General features: G+C 38.2%; 1 protein-coding gene across 5 annotated transcripts in view; it reads left to right on the forward strand.

The window, feature by feature from the left end:
- atp2b2 (ATPase plasma membrane Ca2+ transporting 2) overlaps positions 1–19,444 on the forward strand; it is a 467,634-nt gene that overhangs the window by 385,905 nt on the left and 62,285 nt on the right. For all 5 annotated transcript variants that reach the window (XM_060910551.1, XM_060910547.1, XM_060910549.1 and 2 more), the window contains 2 exons: positions 14,231–14,272; positions 19,073–19,237. In XM_060910551.1, the coding sequence (XP_060766534.1) occupies positions 14,231–14,272; positions 19,073–19,237 (207 nt within the window). The remainder of the gene's footprint in view (positions 1–14,230; positions 14,273–19,072; positions 19,238–19,444) is intronic.

The raw sequence follows: 19,444 nt of genomic DNA on the forward strand, positions 1-19,444 counted from the left end.
ATTAAGGGTGCTTTTTATTTCATTAATCGATAGAAAATGCAGCTTTACTAAATTTTACTAAAGAGCGACAACTGTGGGTCAACATGGCCAGAGCTTGACAATGACATGAAAACAAAATGTATCTTGTTAGCTCATGTTCTTTGCTACATTATACATTTATTTCGATGCACTTAAAAGACAAAAGTCCTCTTTGTCAGCAATCATGCTTCAGTTATGCTTCCCAATAAATGGCCTTATATTTTTACATCGGTGTTTACATACACAAAAATGACTAATCATATTATGTCACATTTCACCTGTCCTTCCCCAAACCTAGCTCTCATCAAACAGAAAATGCTGAGTCAGCTTGGCCGCCTGTCACTCCAGTATTGACTAGAAAGGACAGTCTCATGGATGAGAATAGAAAGGACTGTCTCAGCCTTCTCTCTGTGGACTTAATTCTCTACTAAAAGTTTCAAAATTCACAAGCAAGATGTAAAAAAAAAAAAAACATATCAAATGCAAGTAATGAGAATCAAATAAAAATTATTTTTTTCAAAAAGATTACTCCTGATTCAAACTCTCATTTTGCTTAGTTGTTCTTCACTTTGCATATTTAGGGTTTTGTTTTTTGCTCCTGGATTTACTCTTCTGATTCTACAGTCTTTTTTCTGACTTTTGGCACATTTTTATCAGGCTCTTAGAAAACAGCATTCTTATGGATCAATCAGTTATTTTTGGGAAGCCATGGCCTAATGGTTAGAGAAGCAGCTTTGGGCCCGAAAGGTTGCCGGGTTGATTCCCTGGACCGGCAGGAATAACTGAAGTGCCCTTGAGCAAGGCACCTAGCACCCAACTGCTCCCCAGGCTACTCTGTGCATGTCGTACATCGCTCTGGATAAGAGCGTCTGCTGAATGCCTGTAATGTAATTATTTTGTGCACACAAGATAAAAATGTTAAGGACTTTAGTGAATTTACTCCAGACATTCACTTTAAATCTCAATTGCTGGGTTTCAGTCACATGACTTTTCTTAGCGGTTTTACCAGAAGTGAAATAGCTGGTGATCTAAACAGCTGCCATAGTGCAAACAACTAGCGATGACTTATCAGAGTATGCTCGTAATCTAGAAGCCACTGCTCGCTTTAGATATAATCAGAAGATTGCTATGTGCAATGGAATCGACCCCTACAGTCTGGGAAAGAAGGATTTGTCATATGATCTCGAAAACTACCCTTCAGTCGAGTTCCCAGACATCTCGAACCATCTGGTGTTGCAGACGTCCTTCTACACCGCAAAACAGATGAAAGTGTGGAAGAGTATGGAGGCTTACAATTTTTTTGCATGTGGCTGGGTAAAGGACCTCGGTATCAAGTCGCTGCTGAATGAATCCTGGATTCTTTTTGCCCGTGTAAGTATGTTTTTTTAAGCTTTTCATTCACGTCTTTACAATGAAGCGCTGCAAGTTAATAATAAAGAATAATCTAGCCTTCTTGGATTGTGATGTACACATTAGACAAGACGGAAGCCTTAGCATCGAGGTCTACCAGAAACCCACACACACAGACCAGTACCTACTCTTCGACTCACACCACCCACTGGAACACAAATTGGGGGTCATTAGGACCTTGCAACACAAGGCTCAGAACATTCCTACAACGGTAGAGGGAAAAGAGAAGGAGCAAAATCACATCAAGAAAGCACTTCAGAACTGTGGGTATCCCAACTGGGCTTTCTTCAAGAGCAGAAACAGGAACATAACGGACAAGGAAGATAACAGGAACAAACACAAGAACATTGTCATTCCCTACATTTCTGGTCTATCTGGGAAACTCAGGAGGCTCTTCTACAAACACAACATTCCGGTACATTTCAGACCCAATAACATCCTGAAGCAGAAACTGGTCTACCCTAAGGGCAGAATACCCAAACACAAACAAGACAACATAGTGTATGCAATTCAGTGCAGTAAGGAATGCACAGACTCATATATTGGGGAAACAAAACAACTGCTTCACAGGCACATTGCTCAACACAGGAGAGCCAGTTCCTCAGGCCAGGACTCTGCTGTCTATCTTCATCTTAACAACAAAGGACACTCATTTCAGGATTGCAACGTACGCATTTTAGCCAGAGAGGATCGTTGGTATGAGCGAGGAGTTAAAGAAGCCATTTTTGTCAACCTGGAATGACAATCACTGAACAGAGGTGGTGGTCTAAGACATCATTTATCAGCCACCTACAATGCAGTCCTTGGCACACTTCCCAGACAACTGAATGCACACCAAAACCCAGCTGTTTTCAGTGACTCACAGGAGGACAGAGAGAACTAACAACCCATTGATCACCCCAACGACTCTTTAGGCCGTTAACATCCAGCCCCCAGTGACCCACACCAACAGGATGACTCAACGACACCTTAGGATTGCTTTTCATCCATGAGAGGATAAATACCTTATACAGTACTCCCTATTAGTCAGACAGAACTGAAGAAGCCTTTCAGATGAGAGGTGAAATGTCTTCAAGAATCTTCAAGCAAGTCCAGTTGCTCTCTTTTACCACCCACAGTTTGCAAGTTGAAGTGTAAACAAACAACAGTTGGCTTGATTCTCACTTGTGTTGGCTCTTATCTCTCAGGTAAATAATTCACAAAGATCATCAGAAACCCCTTTAAAGACCTGGATCTTAGTTAAACAAGACGGAGAAGTGATCACGGTGCATTGTAACTGTATGGCTGGGTAAGAATTTTGTCGTGACCTTCATGCATATGGACTTTGTGAGGAGTAAACAAAGAAACAGCTGGGGACTTTAGCGCTTCGTGACTAAAAAAAAAAGTACAGTAAAATAATGACACATAGCAAGAAAAGTACTTGGAAAACACTAAGGACATAGCTGAAAGGGATATACAAACATTTCACCAAGTGATCACTGCTAACTCGAGCATGCTTTGACTCGGCTCCCTTTGATTTCAGTGAGAGATTCAAAAGCCACCTTTCTCGACGTCTTTTTGTGAAATTCTGTGTTCGTTCACCCTTTTTATTAGTTCATGGGGAACCCTGAAGAAACTTTTATCAGTTTCACAGTTTGATTGATTTGTACAACCTAAAACAACGCAAACGTAAGGCATTTTTCATGCGAGCAATGCATCTTCCCCATACAAATGCTTTGTCAACTGAGCTTTGGTAGACCACCAGCAAAAGTTTTGAATAACTAATGAGGCGGATGTGACGTCACGTGAAACCCAGCAATTGTTCAACTGATTTTGGAGAGGGAGGTGCTCTGAAAGTTTGCCACACCCACCCAATTAACAGTGAAGCTACCTTTGACATGGTGGAATGCAGAAACTGCAGCAGCAGTGAAAGTGTATTGTAGTTCGATTAAAACACTGACAGAAATCATTTGGTAGCTACTGAATTCTTTGTAGATGCATTCAGACATACGATATGGCTTTATCTAACAAGTGTCCTCATATCATCCAGTTGAGTAGCTATTAAAACAGCTAACATTAGCTAGGTGATGAAAGCTGAAGCTGGCTTCTTATTTCGATTTTCTGTTCCACCTTAAAAGGTCCAGGCTTTACAAGCTCGCGCCTGTAGCTGGCATCATGAAGCGTACCAATATCACCTACAGTTGATTACCACGATCTCCTAATTCTCAAAAAGTCCCAAAAATCTGGCATTTTCATATGAAAATATGTGTAATGTACATTGGAGAAATACTCTGTATTTTTTAGTTTTTTAGTAGGACTTTTTTAAATAAAGGGCCCGTGAGCATAGTATTTGAGACTATTGGTTGCAGGCACATTGCACTTTCTGCCTAATTCCTAGACCATTATTTCATAATGGGGCGGCACGGTGGTGTAGTGGTTAGTGCTGTTGCCTCACAGCAAGAAGGTCCGGGTTCGAGCCCCGTGGCCGACGAGGGCCTTTCTGTGCAGAGTTTGCATGTTGTCCGCGTGGGTTTCCTCCGGGTGCTCCGGAATCCCCCACAGTCCAAAGACATACAGGTTAGGTTAACTGGTGACTCTAAATTGACCGTAGGTGTGAATTGTTGTCTGTATCTATGTGTCAGCACGGTGATGACCTGGCGACTTGTCCAGGGTGTACCCCGCCTTTCGCCCGTAGTCAGCTGGGATAGGCTCCAGCTTGCCTGCGACCCTGTAGAACAGGATAAAGTGGGATTATCTCATTATTATAATCAGAAATGGTGGGAAGAAATGGTCTCAAACAAAAGTTTACAGGACCATTATTTAAAAAAAATTATACAGTAAATATCTTGATATTGAGCATTATGAACATCCATAATCTTGTATTTAATTTCATGCTGAAATGGCAGGTGTTTGAAACATTTTCATAATAAGGACATAATCGGATAGGATTTTGTCAGAAACTCGAAACAAAACAAAGCAAGTGTTGCCAGGCCTCACCCGGTAGCACTTATGATAAATATGAAGGAAGATATTGTGAAAAAAATAGGTACCCTCTGGGTCCATGTGGCTACTGCTTATAAATAAAATTGTTTTCTGATGCTATGTCCATACAGTAAATACAGCATATATATTTGCTCTGAGGTACAGTGGTGCTTGAAAGTTTGTGAACCCTTTAGAATTTTCTATATTTCTGCATAAATATGACCTAAAACATCTTCACATTTTCACACAAGTCCTAAAAGTAGATAAAGAGAACCCAGGTAAACAAATGAGACAAAAATATTATACTTGGTCATTTATTTATTGAGGAAAATGATCCGATATTACATATCTGTGAGTGGCAAAAGTATGTGAACCTCTAGGATTAGCAGTTAATTTGAAGGTGAACTTAGAGTCAGGTGTTTTCAATCAATGGGATGACAATCAGGTGTGAGTGGGCACCCTGTTTTATTTAAAGAACAAGGATCTATCAACGTCTGATCTTCACAACACATGTTTGTGGAAGTGTATCATGGCACGAACAAAGGAGATTCCTGAGGACCTCAGAAAAAGCATTGTTGATGCTCATCAGGCTGGAAAAGGTTACAAAACCATCTCTAAAGAGTTTGGACTCCACCAATCCACAGTCAGACAGATTGTATACAAATGGAGGAAATTCAAGACCATTGTTACCCTCCCCAGGAGTGGTCGACCAACAAAGATCACTCCAAGAGCGAGGTGTGTAGTAGTCGGTGAGGTCACAAAGGACCCCAGGGTAACTTCTAAGCAACTGAAGGCCTCTCTCACATTGGCTAATGTTATTGTTCATGAGTCCACCATCAGGAGAACACTGAACAACAATGGTGTGCATGGCAGGGTTGCAAGGAGAAAGCCACTGCTCTCCAAAAAGAACATTGCTGCTCATCTGCAGTTTGCTAAAGATCACGTGGACAAGCCAGAAGGCTATTGGAAAAATGTTTTGTTGACGGATGAGACCAAAATAGAACTTTTTGGTTTAAATGAAAAGCATTATGTTTGGAGAAAGGAAAACACTGCATTCCAGCAAAAGAACCTATCCTATCTGTGAAACATGGTGGTGGTAGTATCATGGTTTGGGTCTGTTTTGCTGCATCTGGGCCAGGACGGCTTGTCATCACTGATGGAACAATGAATTCTGAATTATATCAGCGAACTCTAAAGGAAAATGTCAGGACATCTGTCCATGAACTGAATCTGAAGAGAAGGTGGGTCATGCAGCAAGACAATGACCCTAAGCACATAAGTTGTTCTACCAAGGAATGGTTAAAGAAGAATAAAGTTAATGTTTTGGAATGGCCAAGTCAAAGTACTGACCTTGATCCAATCAAAATGTTGTGGAAGGACCTGAAGCGAGCAGTTCATGTGAGGAAACCCACCAGCATCCCAAAGTTGAAGCTGTTCTGTATGGAGGAATGGGCTAAAATTCCTCTAAGGACTGATCAACAGTGACCGGAAATGTTTAGTTGCAGTTATTGCTGCACAAGGGGGTCACACCAGATACTGAAAGCAAAGGTTCACATACTTTTGCCACTCACAGATATGTAATATTGGATCATTTTCCTCAATAAATAAATGACCAAGTATAATATTTTTGTCTCATTTGTTTAACTGGGTTCTCTTTATCTACTTTTAGGACTTGTGTGAAAATCTGATGATGTTTTAGGTCATATTTATGCAGAAATATAGAAAATTCTAAAGGGTTCACAAACTTTCAAGCACCACTGTAGTAGCCGCAAAAAATGAAGCGTAATCCAAAAATGAACAATTTAAAAATCACAGAAATAAAATATACCAAGTGTCTGTACTTTATATTATTCTACTCTTAGTTTTCGAAACTGAAACCTCCAAACCGAGGCTGACACACACACACGCTGTTGCCATGATCCAAACTCTTATTTCCCGGAAATGGCCCGGTGCTAGAGCTCAGTGGAACGCACTTTCCTTCTGTAATAAGCATAAACATGTCTGAAAGCGATTTCTTTAGTCTAGTCCATTTATTTATAATTTATAATTAATATTTATAATCATATATCAACAAAGCAGGGAAGTTTTTATTAGTGGGGTTTAAAAGTGGGCATGGCCAAAACCCCTTCATTGTCCATTTTGTGCAGTGACAATAAAGGCATTCTGTTCCTTTGCATTATGTAAATGAATCAAGAAACCATCCAATGACAGCATAGTGTATACAAATGAGGCATGTAGTGATCCAATCAGCGTGTTTGTGGGAGGGGTCTTTCTGAGGCAGCACTCCTGCAGTCTGAGCTCAGAGCTTATTTATTTATTTATTTATTTATTTTATACCTTTTTGGTCACCTTGACCTTGACCAAATTACCCTCAAAATGTTTGAGGTTCTATGTGAGACCAATGCCCATCTATCCTGAAAGTTTCATGAAGATTGATCCAGCTGTTTTCTCATAATATCATTTACAAAAAAACAAAGAAACAAAGAAACCAAGAAACCCGACCGAAAACAATACCTTGCTCCCTGGTGGACTCCGTCCCAGGCAAGGTAAAAATCAGAATATGAATCAGAATTTTTAAAACTGCTACTCACTTGTGGATGGAATGAAGACACTTGTCTCATCTCATCTCATTATCTCTAGCCGCTTTATCCTGTTCTTCAGGGTCGCAGGCAAGCTGGAGCCTATCCCAGCTGACTACGGGCGAAAGGCGGGGTACACCCTGGACAAGTCGCCAGGTCATCACAGGGCTGACACATAGACATAGACAACCATTCACACTCACATTCACACCTACGGTCAATTTAGAGTCACCAGTTAACCTAACCTGCATGTCTTTGGACTGTGGGGGAAACCGGAGCACCCGGAGGAAACCCACGCGGACACGGGGAGAACATGCAAACTCCGCACAGAAAGACCCTCGCCGGCCACGGGGCTCGAACCCGGACCTTCTTGCTGTGAGGCGACAGCGCTAACCACTACACCACCGTGCCGCCTGAAGACACTTGTATGATGAGGAAATATGTGTGAATGCATCTACAGTCATTCATTCATTTTCTATACCGCTTATCCATTGCGGGTCACAGGGAAGCTGGAGCCAATCCCAGCTGACATCAGGTGAAAGGCGGGTCACACCCTGGACGGGTCACTAATCCATCGCAGGACGAACACAGAGAATCATACAGCCATTCACACTCACATACACACCTATGGGCAATTTAAAGTAGCCACTTGACCTAATCTGCATGTCTTTGGACTGTGGGAGGAAACTGGAGCACCTGGAGGAAACCCACACAGGTACGTGGAGAACATTCAAAACCACACAGAAAGGCCCCTGTAGGCTACAGGGATCAAACACAGAACCTTCTTGCTATGAGGCAACAGTGCTAACCATTGCACCACTGTGCACGAACAAATCAGTAGCTATCAAATTATTTCTGTCAGTTTTTTCATCCAACTACAACATGCTTTTGCTGCTGCTGCAGTTTCTACACTGTCCAGCTCTTCTTGTTATTATTTGTCAGCTTTTTAATGCAACTTTAATACCCTGCTGCTGAGCATTCAGATCCGTCTGTTCTGCCATGTCAGAGGACACACCACCTTTAATGGGGTGGGTGTGGTTAACTTTCAGAGCACCTCCCACTCCAAAATCAGTCGGCCAATAGAGGTTTACGGTGAATGCTGTCTTCTGAGACCCCTGTAAAAAATATGGCAAAAGTCAGAAGCAGAAACAGATTGCAGAAGCAAAAGAAGATTCCAGATCGGAAGAGTGATTCCAGAAGCGAAAAACAAATGAACGAACAAAAAAAGTGCATAAAAAATCCGCAAACAGAAAATTAAAGCAAAATCAAAGCATGAATGAGAAGTCATGTTTTTGAAAAATTAATTTTTGATTTGACTCTCATTACTTGCATTTGTCATAATTATATATATATAATTTTATATATATATATATGTGTGTGTGTGTGTGTGTGCAAAAGTCTTAGGCACCTGGAAAGAAATGCTGTTGACCAAAAATGGCTTAAAAATAATGAAATGAAATGTTTCAACAGTGAAAAAAACCCCGATAAACAGCAGTAAGCCATCATAAATGAAATAAAATCAATATTTGGTGTGAGACGACCCTTTACTTTTTAAAAAATAGTCGTCTCAGGTACAATGGGTGCAGTTTTATAAGGAAATGAGCTGTGGGTTTTACTGAGCGTCTTGCAGAACCAGCCACAGTTCTTCTGGACATTTTGACTGTCACACTCGCTTCTTCATTTTTCATTTATTAAATTTATTTAGCTTATATAGGTTATATACACTACCATTCAAAAGCTTGGGGTCACTTTGAAATTTCCTTATTTTTGAAAGAAAAGCACTGTTCTTTTCAATGAAGATCACTTTAAACTAATCAGAAATCCACTCTATACATTGCTAATGTGGTAAATGACTATTCTAGCTGCAAATGTCTGGTTTTTGGTGCAATATCTCCATAGGTGTATAGAGGCCCATTTCCAGCAACTCTCACTCCAGTGTTCTAATGGTACAATGTGTTTGCTCATTGCCTCAGAAGGCTAATGGATGATTAGAAAACCCTTGTACAATCATGTTAGCACAGCTGAAAACAGTTTAGCTCTTTAGCGAAGCTATAAAACTGACCTTCCTTTGAGCAGATTGAGTTTCTGGAGCATCACATTTGTGGGGTCGATTAAATGCTCAAAATGGCCAGAAAAATGTCTTGACTATATTTTCTATTCATTTTACAACTTATGGTGGTAAATAAAAGTGTGGCTTTTCATGGAAAACACAAAATTCTCTGGGTGACCCCAAACTTTTGAACGGTAGTATATATATATATATATATATATATACGCACACACATTATGGCTGGGAAACCATGACAGCTTGTGCCAATTTTGCAGCAAAACCCAGTAGCCTTCATTATGTTTTCTTTTTTAAGCTGAAAAGTGGTCTCTTATGTAATATGCTGCTCAGATACTATTTTTTTTTTCTGTAACATTTAATTTTGTGCTGGAAAACGAATATTTGGACTGTAAAATGTTTTGTACTGACTCAATGTACAAGTCATAAAATAGAAATTTGTAGCAAAGTTTGTATAAAAAATAGCATGCCTAAGACTTTTGCACAGGAGAATATATATATATATATATATATATATATATATATATATATATATATATATATATATATATATATATATAATTTTACTTGAAACTTTTGGTTCCGCGTCACTCTGAAATGCCTCATATTATCTGTTTAAATATCCAACACACATGGTCTTTAATTTGATCATATGATATCACAACAATATACTACCCGATATAAGCTACTTAGTTACATCAGTTAGTTTCTTCTAGAGAGGTTAAAACAAGAAATTACTTGACTGTTATATTGCATGAGTATTACTGGTATGTTATGTTAAACAAAAAGAGGCTAGTGCAAAAAGAGGCTAGTGGAAATGTCACGTGATAATGTTTGAGATTAGTTCATGATGCTCTGGCCTTGTAAACCCAGGCTGCCCGTCAGTAAAAATTTGAAGAAAAAAGTGCAAAAGCACAACTCCTACTGGTGAACAGGTATCTGAAGGAGATTAATGTACTGCCATTGTCAGTAATCTATTGTTGTAATATTAGAAATTCAGTAGAATTGTCTTTTTATTGTCTGATACATTATTCTTCTTGAATTGGATTATGATTTCTTACAGTAGCAATGAATGATTCCAAAATTGTGATTATGTCACAACAACTTTTCTGAACGTATTATCAGGATGGTTAATGCTGTATTGTAAAAAAAAAACATCAAGTGTCATGATATATCCTTGTCATATCTCCCTCCCCCATTCTGCAGTGTGTCCAGCCACAGAGATTTGATTTGATCCAGGTATTAGACTTCCATATGCATTAAAAGGTTTAAGCTTCAGAAATGACTTCTCTGTGCAAATTCTGAAGGACAAATAGGTCAGGAGCCAACAAAACCCTGGATTTTTTTAAATTATGTATTTGCTTATTTATTTTGCTCCATTGAGAGACAATGTTTATAACAACAAAAAATGTGCACTGTGGTAAGGTTAAAACCATTGTAATACCAACAACTTATTGAAAAGCATATGGAAAAATAGCCTTGTAAGGACCGAAGCAACACACTAAAAACCTCAGTGAAGCATTATAAGTTGGCACATGATAAAATCAGAACGTTGAAGTATTTTGTACATTTTGGCTGTGTTTATGATGTAAAATGATCGAGCTTGTACTGCACAACTATCAAGGTTACAAAAAAAAAAACAGCACAATGTTACTTTCAGCACAAACAAACTAATTGTCTGTTTATATGATCTCATGTTGTGTGACACAGTACTCATAAGTAATTAGGAACAAGCAGTACAAGTAACTCCACCCCATCCAGTTGTGTCATGCCAAGTCTTGAGCAGGCACCAGCAGTTTCTGTGAACTGGAACCTTTGGTACTGACCCAAAACTTCCAGTACTTTGTTTTCTAGTAAGCACAGGAAAGCCAATGAATATATCCTCTAGCTACGACCCCAATTCCCAAAAAGTTGGGACACTGTGTAAAACATAAATAAAAACAGTGTGAAGATTTGCAAATCATGGAAACCTTATATTTCATTGAAAATAGTACAAAGACAACATATCAAACGTTGAAACTGAAAAATTTCATTATCTCATCTCATTATCTCTGGCCACTTTATCCTGTTCTACAGGGTCGCAGGCAAGCTGGAGCCTATCCCAGCTGACTACGGGCGAAAAACGTGCTTGTTTTGAAGTTGATGTCAGCAACACGTTTCAGAAAAGTTGGGACAGGGGCAACAAAAGACTGAAAAAGTTGTGTAATGCATACAGTAGGTAGCTTGCACATCTGGGAAGGCACCATTAATGCTGAATGATGTATACAGGTTTTGGAGCAACATGCTGCCATCCAGATCATGTCTTTTTCAGGGAAGGTCTTGCTTATTTCAGCAAGACAATACCAAACTGCATTCTGCACATATGAGAGTAAGTCAAAAAGTTCTAAGACAAATAAAAAAAAAATCTTTATTTATGAAAATAACAAAGCTATTTCTCTACATATCCTCCATTTAAGTCTAAACACTTCTGCAAGCGGTGTTTCCATCGGAGAATTCCTTCTTTGTAGAATTCTGGGGGATGTCTTTCATATCTTTTGAAATTATAACATCTGTCTTAGAACTTTTTGACTTACCCTCGTATTACAACTGTATGGCTCCATAGTCAAAGAGTCCAGGTGCTAAACTGGCTTGCCTGCAGTCCAGACCTGTCTCCCATTTAAAAACATTTGGCGCATTATGATGCAAAATATGAACATTATGGCGCAAAATATGACAAAGGAGACCCCGAACTGTTGACCAACTGAAATTGTATATCAGGCAAGAATGGGACAACATTTCTCTTTCAAAATTACAGCAACTGGTCTCCTCAGTTCCCAAACGTTTACAGAATGTTGTTAAAAGTAGAGGTGATGCAACATGGTAGTAAACATGCCCTTGTTCCAACTTTTTTGAAACATGTTGCTGACATCAAGTTCAAAATGAGCATATATTTAAAAAAACAACAATAAAATTTCTCAGTTTCAAGATTTGACATGTCTTTGTACTATTTTCAGTGAAACATAGGGTTTCCAAGATTTGCAAATTATCATATTCTGTTTTTATTTACAGTTTACACAGTGTCCCAACTTTGATGGAATTGGGGTTGTATATGTTACCGTATAGAAATCTTAATTTCATTACACAGTCATTTGTGCTACAAATGGTACATTTTTAAACCATGCCATTTCTAAGTAATACATTTAACATGTGCTCACAGTGCATTATGAACAGTAGTACTTTTACTTAAACTCCACCATATTAATACTGCCAATGAATATAAGTGTTCTAGCATTGGGATGGTTCATAAGATGGTTGACACTGTAGTAAGAACAGGAACTAGACATGAATTAACATTTGAAACACATTCACACAAGATTAGAACAGATCAAGCTAAGTGAAAAAACTAGACATAGGACTGTTAGAAATTAAGTCTAAATTGTTTGGTTTGTACACTCTTACTTTCTTCCTCTGTTCCTGAAATTTTCAGCATTTAGTTTCCCTCCATCCGTGATGTTGCATGCCCATCCTCTTGTCCGTCTCTCCTGCATGTCTTATGTGGTCATGTACTGTTGCTTTGTCCCACATGGTTGTAATGTTTGCGTGTTTTATATGTCCATGGAATATCTGAATAGTTTTTCCTGTGCAGTTAAACTCTGTGTGTTAAACTCTTGGTCATAATGGAACATTACATGTCCGTATATAAGAGCAAGTCAGTAATAAGAACCATCAACTTGGAACAGCTTTTTTAATTCATACAAACTGTCAGAATGCTCTGCTTTTAAGACAAAATTCAGATATTCTGTGGCAAAAAGATAAAGAAGATACTAAACCTTAAAACTTAAACTGAATAAATTTTTTTCTGCCACTGAAAATTTGAGAATTACGTGATATTATTCCCAAATTTTTCTGTGAATACCGATGAAACTGGTGCTTATTTCCCCTTTTCACCGACACCGAGCTGGTTCTGATTTCGGGAACCAATTATAGAAATTATTCCAGTGCAAACTGAAGATTATTTTTTTCCTTCTGTCTTTGAAAATATCTTTAACAAATCATGTCTAAACAGCACAAATATACATTATAGAGTGCTATACTGAATTGCCAGTTAATGTTGCCAGTTTGGTATACCTAACAGCTAATTTTACTCGTTAAGTCTTCACACAAAAGGACGAATCAGGGCAAGCTATCCATTTCAGATTCCCCTTTTGTGTCTGAGCTGCAGTCACTGCTGAACCTTCCCTATACTGGATATGTGAACTAATAGTTTAGCGGTCACTCTGATGGACAGGATGAGAGGAATGGACTCCTCGCCCTGAGTGTTTGGATAATTACACAATCTCTGAGTTCCATCAATGTGGTTTTGTCTTGATTTAAACTCGCATTTCCTTGCAACAGGCCAGAACTTTAGACAGTTACACCTCATGAAAGTCTGAGTTACCAGACTACGATGTATATAACTGTATTTATTGATCTAGAAAATAATACACTCCTTATACTACTCAGCTATTGGTTTTATTCTGACCATGTAGCTGCCCAACGGAATTTTTGTTAATATTAACAAAGTATCAGCCATAGAGCTTTCATCAGTTGCCAGTAAATTGTTTGATCTTCAGACCTTTGGTTTACAGATTACACAGATATTGTGATGTTAATTTTTCTTATTTGGTCAACAGTATTCTTTACACACATTATCATTAGTGTGTGTGACCACTGTGTGACTCCGCATAACTGTCCTATAAGCAGTGTAGTTCACCATGTGGGTGGCCACAACAGGGTCTATAACATCAGGGGTCCAAATATAGCATTTTATTTATTTATTGTCTGCTGAGATTCATCTCACTTGAATTGGTTTTGGATCAGGCAGTGGCTCCATGTCGGTAGAAAAGCACTAGCTTCTGCAGATGAACCCCATGTGCACCAGAATTTATCCTTAAAGCAGAATAGTTGGTGCTTTTACCTTTGGAACATTGTATATATACATTTTTTTTATGAATTTTAAATATCAGATGGCAGTCACGCAAAAATCCCACACTGTACTTCAGTACATCATTATGATACAACTGTGTGTTATGTATGTTATTGTCACTGAGATGTTGATGAAATGTTCATCTTCTGTCTTCCTTTTTTATTTTGATTTCACTGTTGCGTCCCTGTGATGGATGTTTTATTGTCTGCTCTCTGTTATTGTTGTTCCGTGTCTCGTATGTCTCCATCGTAGGTAAAATGCAGGATGGAAATATGGAGAACAACCAGACCAAAGGTAACCTACTTTCACTTTGAGCTCTCACACCTGGTTTATTTCCTCTTTTTTAGCCCGACCCCCTACCACTGTTGGTGCCGTCCATTAATCAGACATGTGTTTTCAGTGTTTTGTCGCTACTCATTCTGTCTGCTGCTTCTTCAGAGTGTATCAGGATCACTTGATTATCTGGATGATCAATCGTCTGTCTCATTCTGTCTGAAACTGGATTTATTCTCGAACTTCTCTGTAGTTATAAAGATGTGCAGGGCATGTTTCATGGTTTTGAGACTGTGGGTAGAGATGTTGTTGTGGAAATACTATCCTTCCAAATGGAAGCTGTATCAATATGCAGTGATCTGTCTAAGCATTCAAGTCAGGTGTCTGTATAACTAGGTACTAAGAAATAGAAATGAAATATTTGTCTATCAGAAAACAATAGAAGGTATGGAATATACAATTGGTCATAGCAGAGTCATGGAAATAATGGTGAAAATAAAGTTAATGCTTATATAGACTTCTTTATGATTGCATCAGGGCACTTTGACATATTAGATTCACATTTGGTCATCTGGCAGATGCTTGTATCCAAAGTGAAGCACAAAGCCATTTGGCCAAAGTGGTCGTCGTCGTTGATCGTGTAATTTCCATCATATAGGAATTGCTACGTTAAGCAGCCAGTTGATCGTGTCTCGGTCCAACAATGCCAGGCCTCTATGGCCATGTGGGGCGCCAAAGGTCGGGCACTCATTGATGATGTGCGAGACCGTCTGGCTAGCCCCACATTGACAGGCATCTGAGGGGCTTGCTCCTGTCATCTTCAGGAAGGACTTAGTCCTCCCCCAGCCTGTTTGGAGGCGGTTGAGCTGAACCCATGCCTTCTGCGTCCAGGTGGTATTAGAGAAGGGATGCTGATGAAGGAGTGCAGGTTGATGTTTAAGTCCTTCCATTCATCGCCAAAGTGGTAATATATTATAAATAAATAACCAACCAACCACAAACACACATTTACCCTTATGCACTCTATAAGCCAAAATATTTTTGGTGTCTGAAGTTTATTTTAGTTCTACATTGGTGATACGAAGGCACCAAGTGTTGCTACCAAGTAAGAGATTCGTGATATAGCTACAATTTAGCGTCACACAAACAGCATGCCGAAATCTGCATTCTGTCGCTTCTAAAAGCTTGTTCCATAATCTCAGACAGACCTTCTTATGACATTATCCAGATTATTATTATTATTATTATTATTATTATTATTATTATTATTATTATTATTATATTCAACAGTTATTCTACGAAATCAAGTCATACATGCGCTGATAGCTGACAAGATGCATAACTATAAGCCATGTACGACGAGATTGAGTGGAATAACTGTTTTATTCCATCCACATTCACTGGATTTTGAGAAACAGAGCATTTTTATTTTTATATTTTGCAAATTCGATAAATAAAAACTTTATACAAAATGTCTGACAAAATAATTTCCACTTAGAATGTAAACAAAATGACAGTAGCAATTTGTGAAAAATGCTATAATAATAATAATTATTGAAAAATAAAAAAAATACGTTCTTACCAAAACAAAACCCCCAAAAATACAAAAAAGCAACAAAATATGGAATGAAAATAGTTGTACTTTCATTCCATATTTTGTTGCTTTTTTTGTATTTTTTGGGGTTTTGTTTTCAAGTAGAGTTTTTATTTCGTCCTCGGTCGATTCAGCAACACACTCCGCCATTTTGTTTTTCTCTACTCATGGTATATGAGCTGATACCCTAGTAGTAGAGTAGTCAATCAGAGCGCGCAGTTGCTCATATCCAGTGAATGTGGATAGAATAAAGACAGATAGATGGTAGTTCCAATCAATTTTTCATGTTTATATTTATAATTATGTTATACAGACATTTTATAGTAGTAGTGAGGCATTGCTTTTTGTGGTGAGTTGGTGTAGAAGGGTTGTTTTACAACCAGGGTACACAAGCTAAAAATCACATTTAACACTTATTATCTTCAATATCAAAAAGCTTGACTAAATAAACTTGGTTGTTTATTGTAGCCCTGTGATAGCTCTACTTACCATGCAAAAAAAAAATTTGGTGATAACGTTAATTTTGGTGAATGTATGGCAATATATGTCATATTTAGCAAAATTACTCGTGTCATTTAGAAAAAGTGCTTTTTTGACCACAGGTAGCTCCAAAAGGGATGCACTTAAATCATTCTTTATACCATAAAACAAATATTTGGTCCCATATCATTGGAAACATAGTTAAGTTTTAATGTTGAATGGCAGTAAGTTTTCAGACTATTTTGATCAAATTAGTATGTAATTGTGTCAAAAAAATGTCCTCTCCGAGACAGCTAATTTTTCAATATAAAATAACATATCTAAAATGATTATTTTCATCCTAAAATGTGGTCAAGATATTGGGACATAAATATTAGAGACAACTAACACAAAGCTTACAGCCTTATATTTAAAAGCACTATGGAAGTAGTGGATTCTGAATTGTCAAAAAAAAAATGTCCTCTCCGAGAATCACTTCATTTGTTTCTCCCAGCCCTGCTTAAAGCTACACTTAATCTTCTTTATCTTATAGCAGATTACACAAAACTATGTCACATATGTCAAAAAATTACCTGAAATCTGTTCTTTAACTTGTCCTTCACTTAAAAACTGGTACAAGAACCAGTTTGAATCAATTTGAATTTTGGACCCCTGTGACACAAACTTTGTACCCTGATTGTAAAACAACCCAGAAATGATTTAGACATGCAATTATTGTAGTACAAAACTCTGTTTTTCGAGTAGAAATCAAAGCAATCTTCAGACACTAGACATATCTTGGTTGATAGACTACATTTCAAGTAAGGAAATGTGTGCCTTTCATTTTTAGCTGAATTACTGCTTTATGAAGCAAAATCCTTGCCAAGTAAAGAGCTATTAACGTAATATTGCCATACTACAAGGTCTATTGCAAGTGCAGGACAGTCGTAGTGACATTTTGTGCAGATCATATTGAAAATGAGATTAGCGGAGACAGCTCATACTTTTCTTTTGACTTGACTGAAAGACATTTTTCAAAAAATGTCATGTTTCGTGTTTGTAGTTTCTGATTCTTCTGAAACTGCAGCCCATGCTCTTATATTGCTGTTTTCTTTAATATATTGAGGTTTTACACTGGCATACAATGTCAGAGGAAAATGTACTGTACAAGTATAGTTGTGTTCACCACAGGTAAAAACAATGTACATATTAACCTCAAAGAGTTTATTTACACTATTACACCTTCTGAAGGGTGTTGACTCAAAGTTGGGAGCACAGAATTGTTTAGAATATCTTTACATGCTGTATCATTAAGATTCAAATTCAATGGAACTATGAGGCGTTCCTCAAACGTCAATGCTCCTGTGCGGTCCAGAAAATGAGATCCATAAAGACATGATTGAGGAAGGTTGAAGTGAAGAACTCGAGTGGCCTGCACAGAGCCCTGACTTCAACCCCACTGAACATCTTTGGGATGAACTGGAACACTGATTATGTGCCAGGCGCTCTCGCCCAACATCAGTGCCTGACCTCACTAATGCCGTTGTGGCTGAATGGATAAATCCCCACAGCCAGTCTCCAAAATTTAGTACAAAGCCTTTCCAGAAGAGTGGAGGACAGCAAAAGAGGACTAAATCTGTTTGGGATGTTCAACAAGGACATCTAGATGTAATCATCAGGTGTCCACAAACCTTTGGCCATATAGTGAACATTGAGTGAGTTTAAAGGTTGCATTCCTTTTCTCAGACTTGCAGACAGTGTATTATTAGAGTAGGACCTGGTAACCCTTTTCCTGTTGACCTTTTGGTGATTGACTGACATTCAGTTGAGTGTTTCTTTTTACCTGTTCATTTTTATACTCACCTGAAGTCACCTTGTGAATTTTGCTTCCCTATGAGTCCTGTTTTCAGAAGCCTCATCCTGAATCTTTTAAGTTGTCTGATCTGAATTTGAGCTGCCAGTGTCATGTTTTATTAAAAGTTGTTTCTTGTATTTCCTGACCTGTAGCCCATGTGAGCATTATTAATATTACCACAGGTATTGGCGTGTAGTTAAAAGAATGCTTCGGCAACAAAAACACAAATGGACTCAGTGTTCACCTTCCCTAATTATATTCAGTCAGCCAAGATGTTTGATGTCTGCGTTTTTGCCTTTGGGGCGAGGAGACTAATCTGAACTAAAAAGTAATGGAAGTCTTTGCCATCCCAAATGTTTTCCATAAATAAAGGTAGTATAATATTTTGCCTTATTGTCCCTAAATTGATGAGTTTTGAGGCACATGTGCGTGTGTATATATATATATATATATATGGAAAATCTTTTGGTAAGATAGACTTCCATTCGGAACATTTTCCTCATCGCTACAGCGCAAAACTTCAGAAGCAAACATCAGACACAAAACATGCATTTAAATTTGCATTTAAATTAACATTGATAGTTTGATCATGTTATTTTCACTTAAATTAAAAACTTCCGTGTCATATAATTACATCATTATTAATTTAGCAAATTAATCAACATGATTTCAGCTGTAACTAAGTTCTAATTGTATTATTTTAATTGAAACAGTTTTTATCCACCAAAAATGATAAATGGGCAAATCTCTGAGTGATGGTCTACATTACTTATTTAAGTCTGGTTTGTGCTGTCTGTAACTGGCTGCAGTAAGCAACATGCGCTGGTTATAATAATCAGGAAAGCTGTGACTCAGCCGTTCGGAGATCAGTCTGACCTTCGCAGTGATGTTTCATCCCCTCTGATTATTATAGTGAAGAAGCAGGATGGAGCAGCAGCGATGGAAATGCAGCCACTGAAAAGTGCCGAGGGCGGAGAAGCCGATGACAAGGAGAAAAAAAAATCCAACGTGTCAAAAAAAGAGAAGTCTGTGCTACAGGGCAAGCTGACAAAGCTGGCTGTGCAGATCGGCAAAGCAGGTGCCTTTTACGTTTTACAGATAGGATGAAATTGGTTGCTTCTTTTTTTTCTCATGACCTGCTTAAGTCCATGGCAGGATCTAAAAGTGATTAGAATTCATCAGCTATTAATTATTATAACACAACACAGCTATATTTTAGTTATTATTCAAGAATATAGTGTAGGGGCCCAGTATTACAACACAGATAACTATAACTATACCTATA

Source organism: Neoarius graeffei, chromosome 26 (assembly GCF_027579695.1).
Source record: "Neoarius graeffei isolate fNeoGra1 chromosome 26, fNeoGra1.pri, whole genome shotgun sequence".
Taxonomy (NCBI): Eukaryota; Metazoa; Chordata; class Actinopteri; order Siluriformes; family Ariidae; genus Neoarius; species Neoarius graeffei.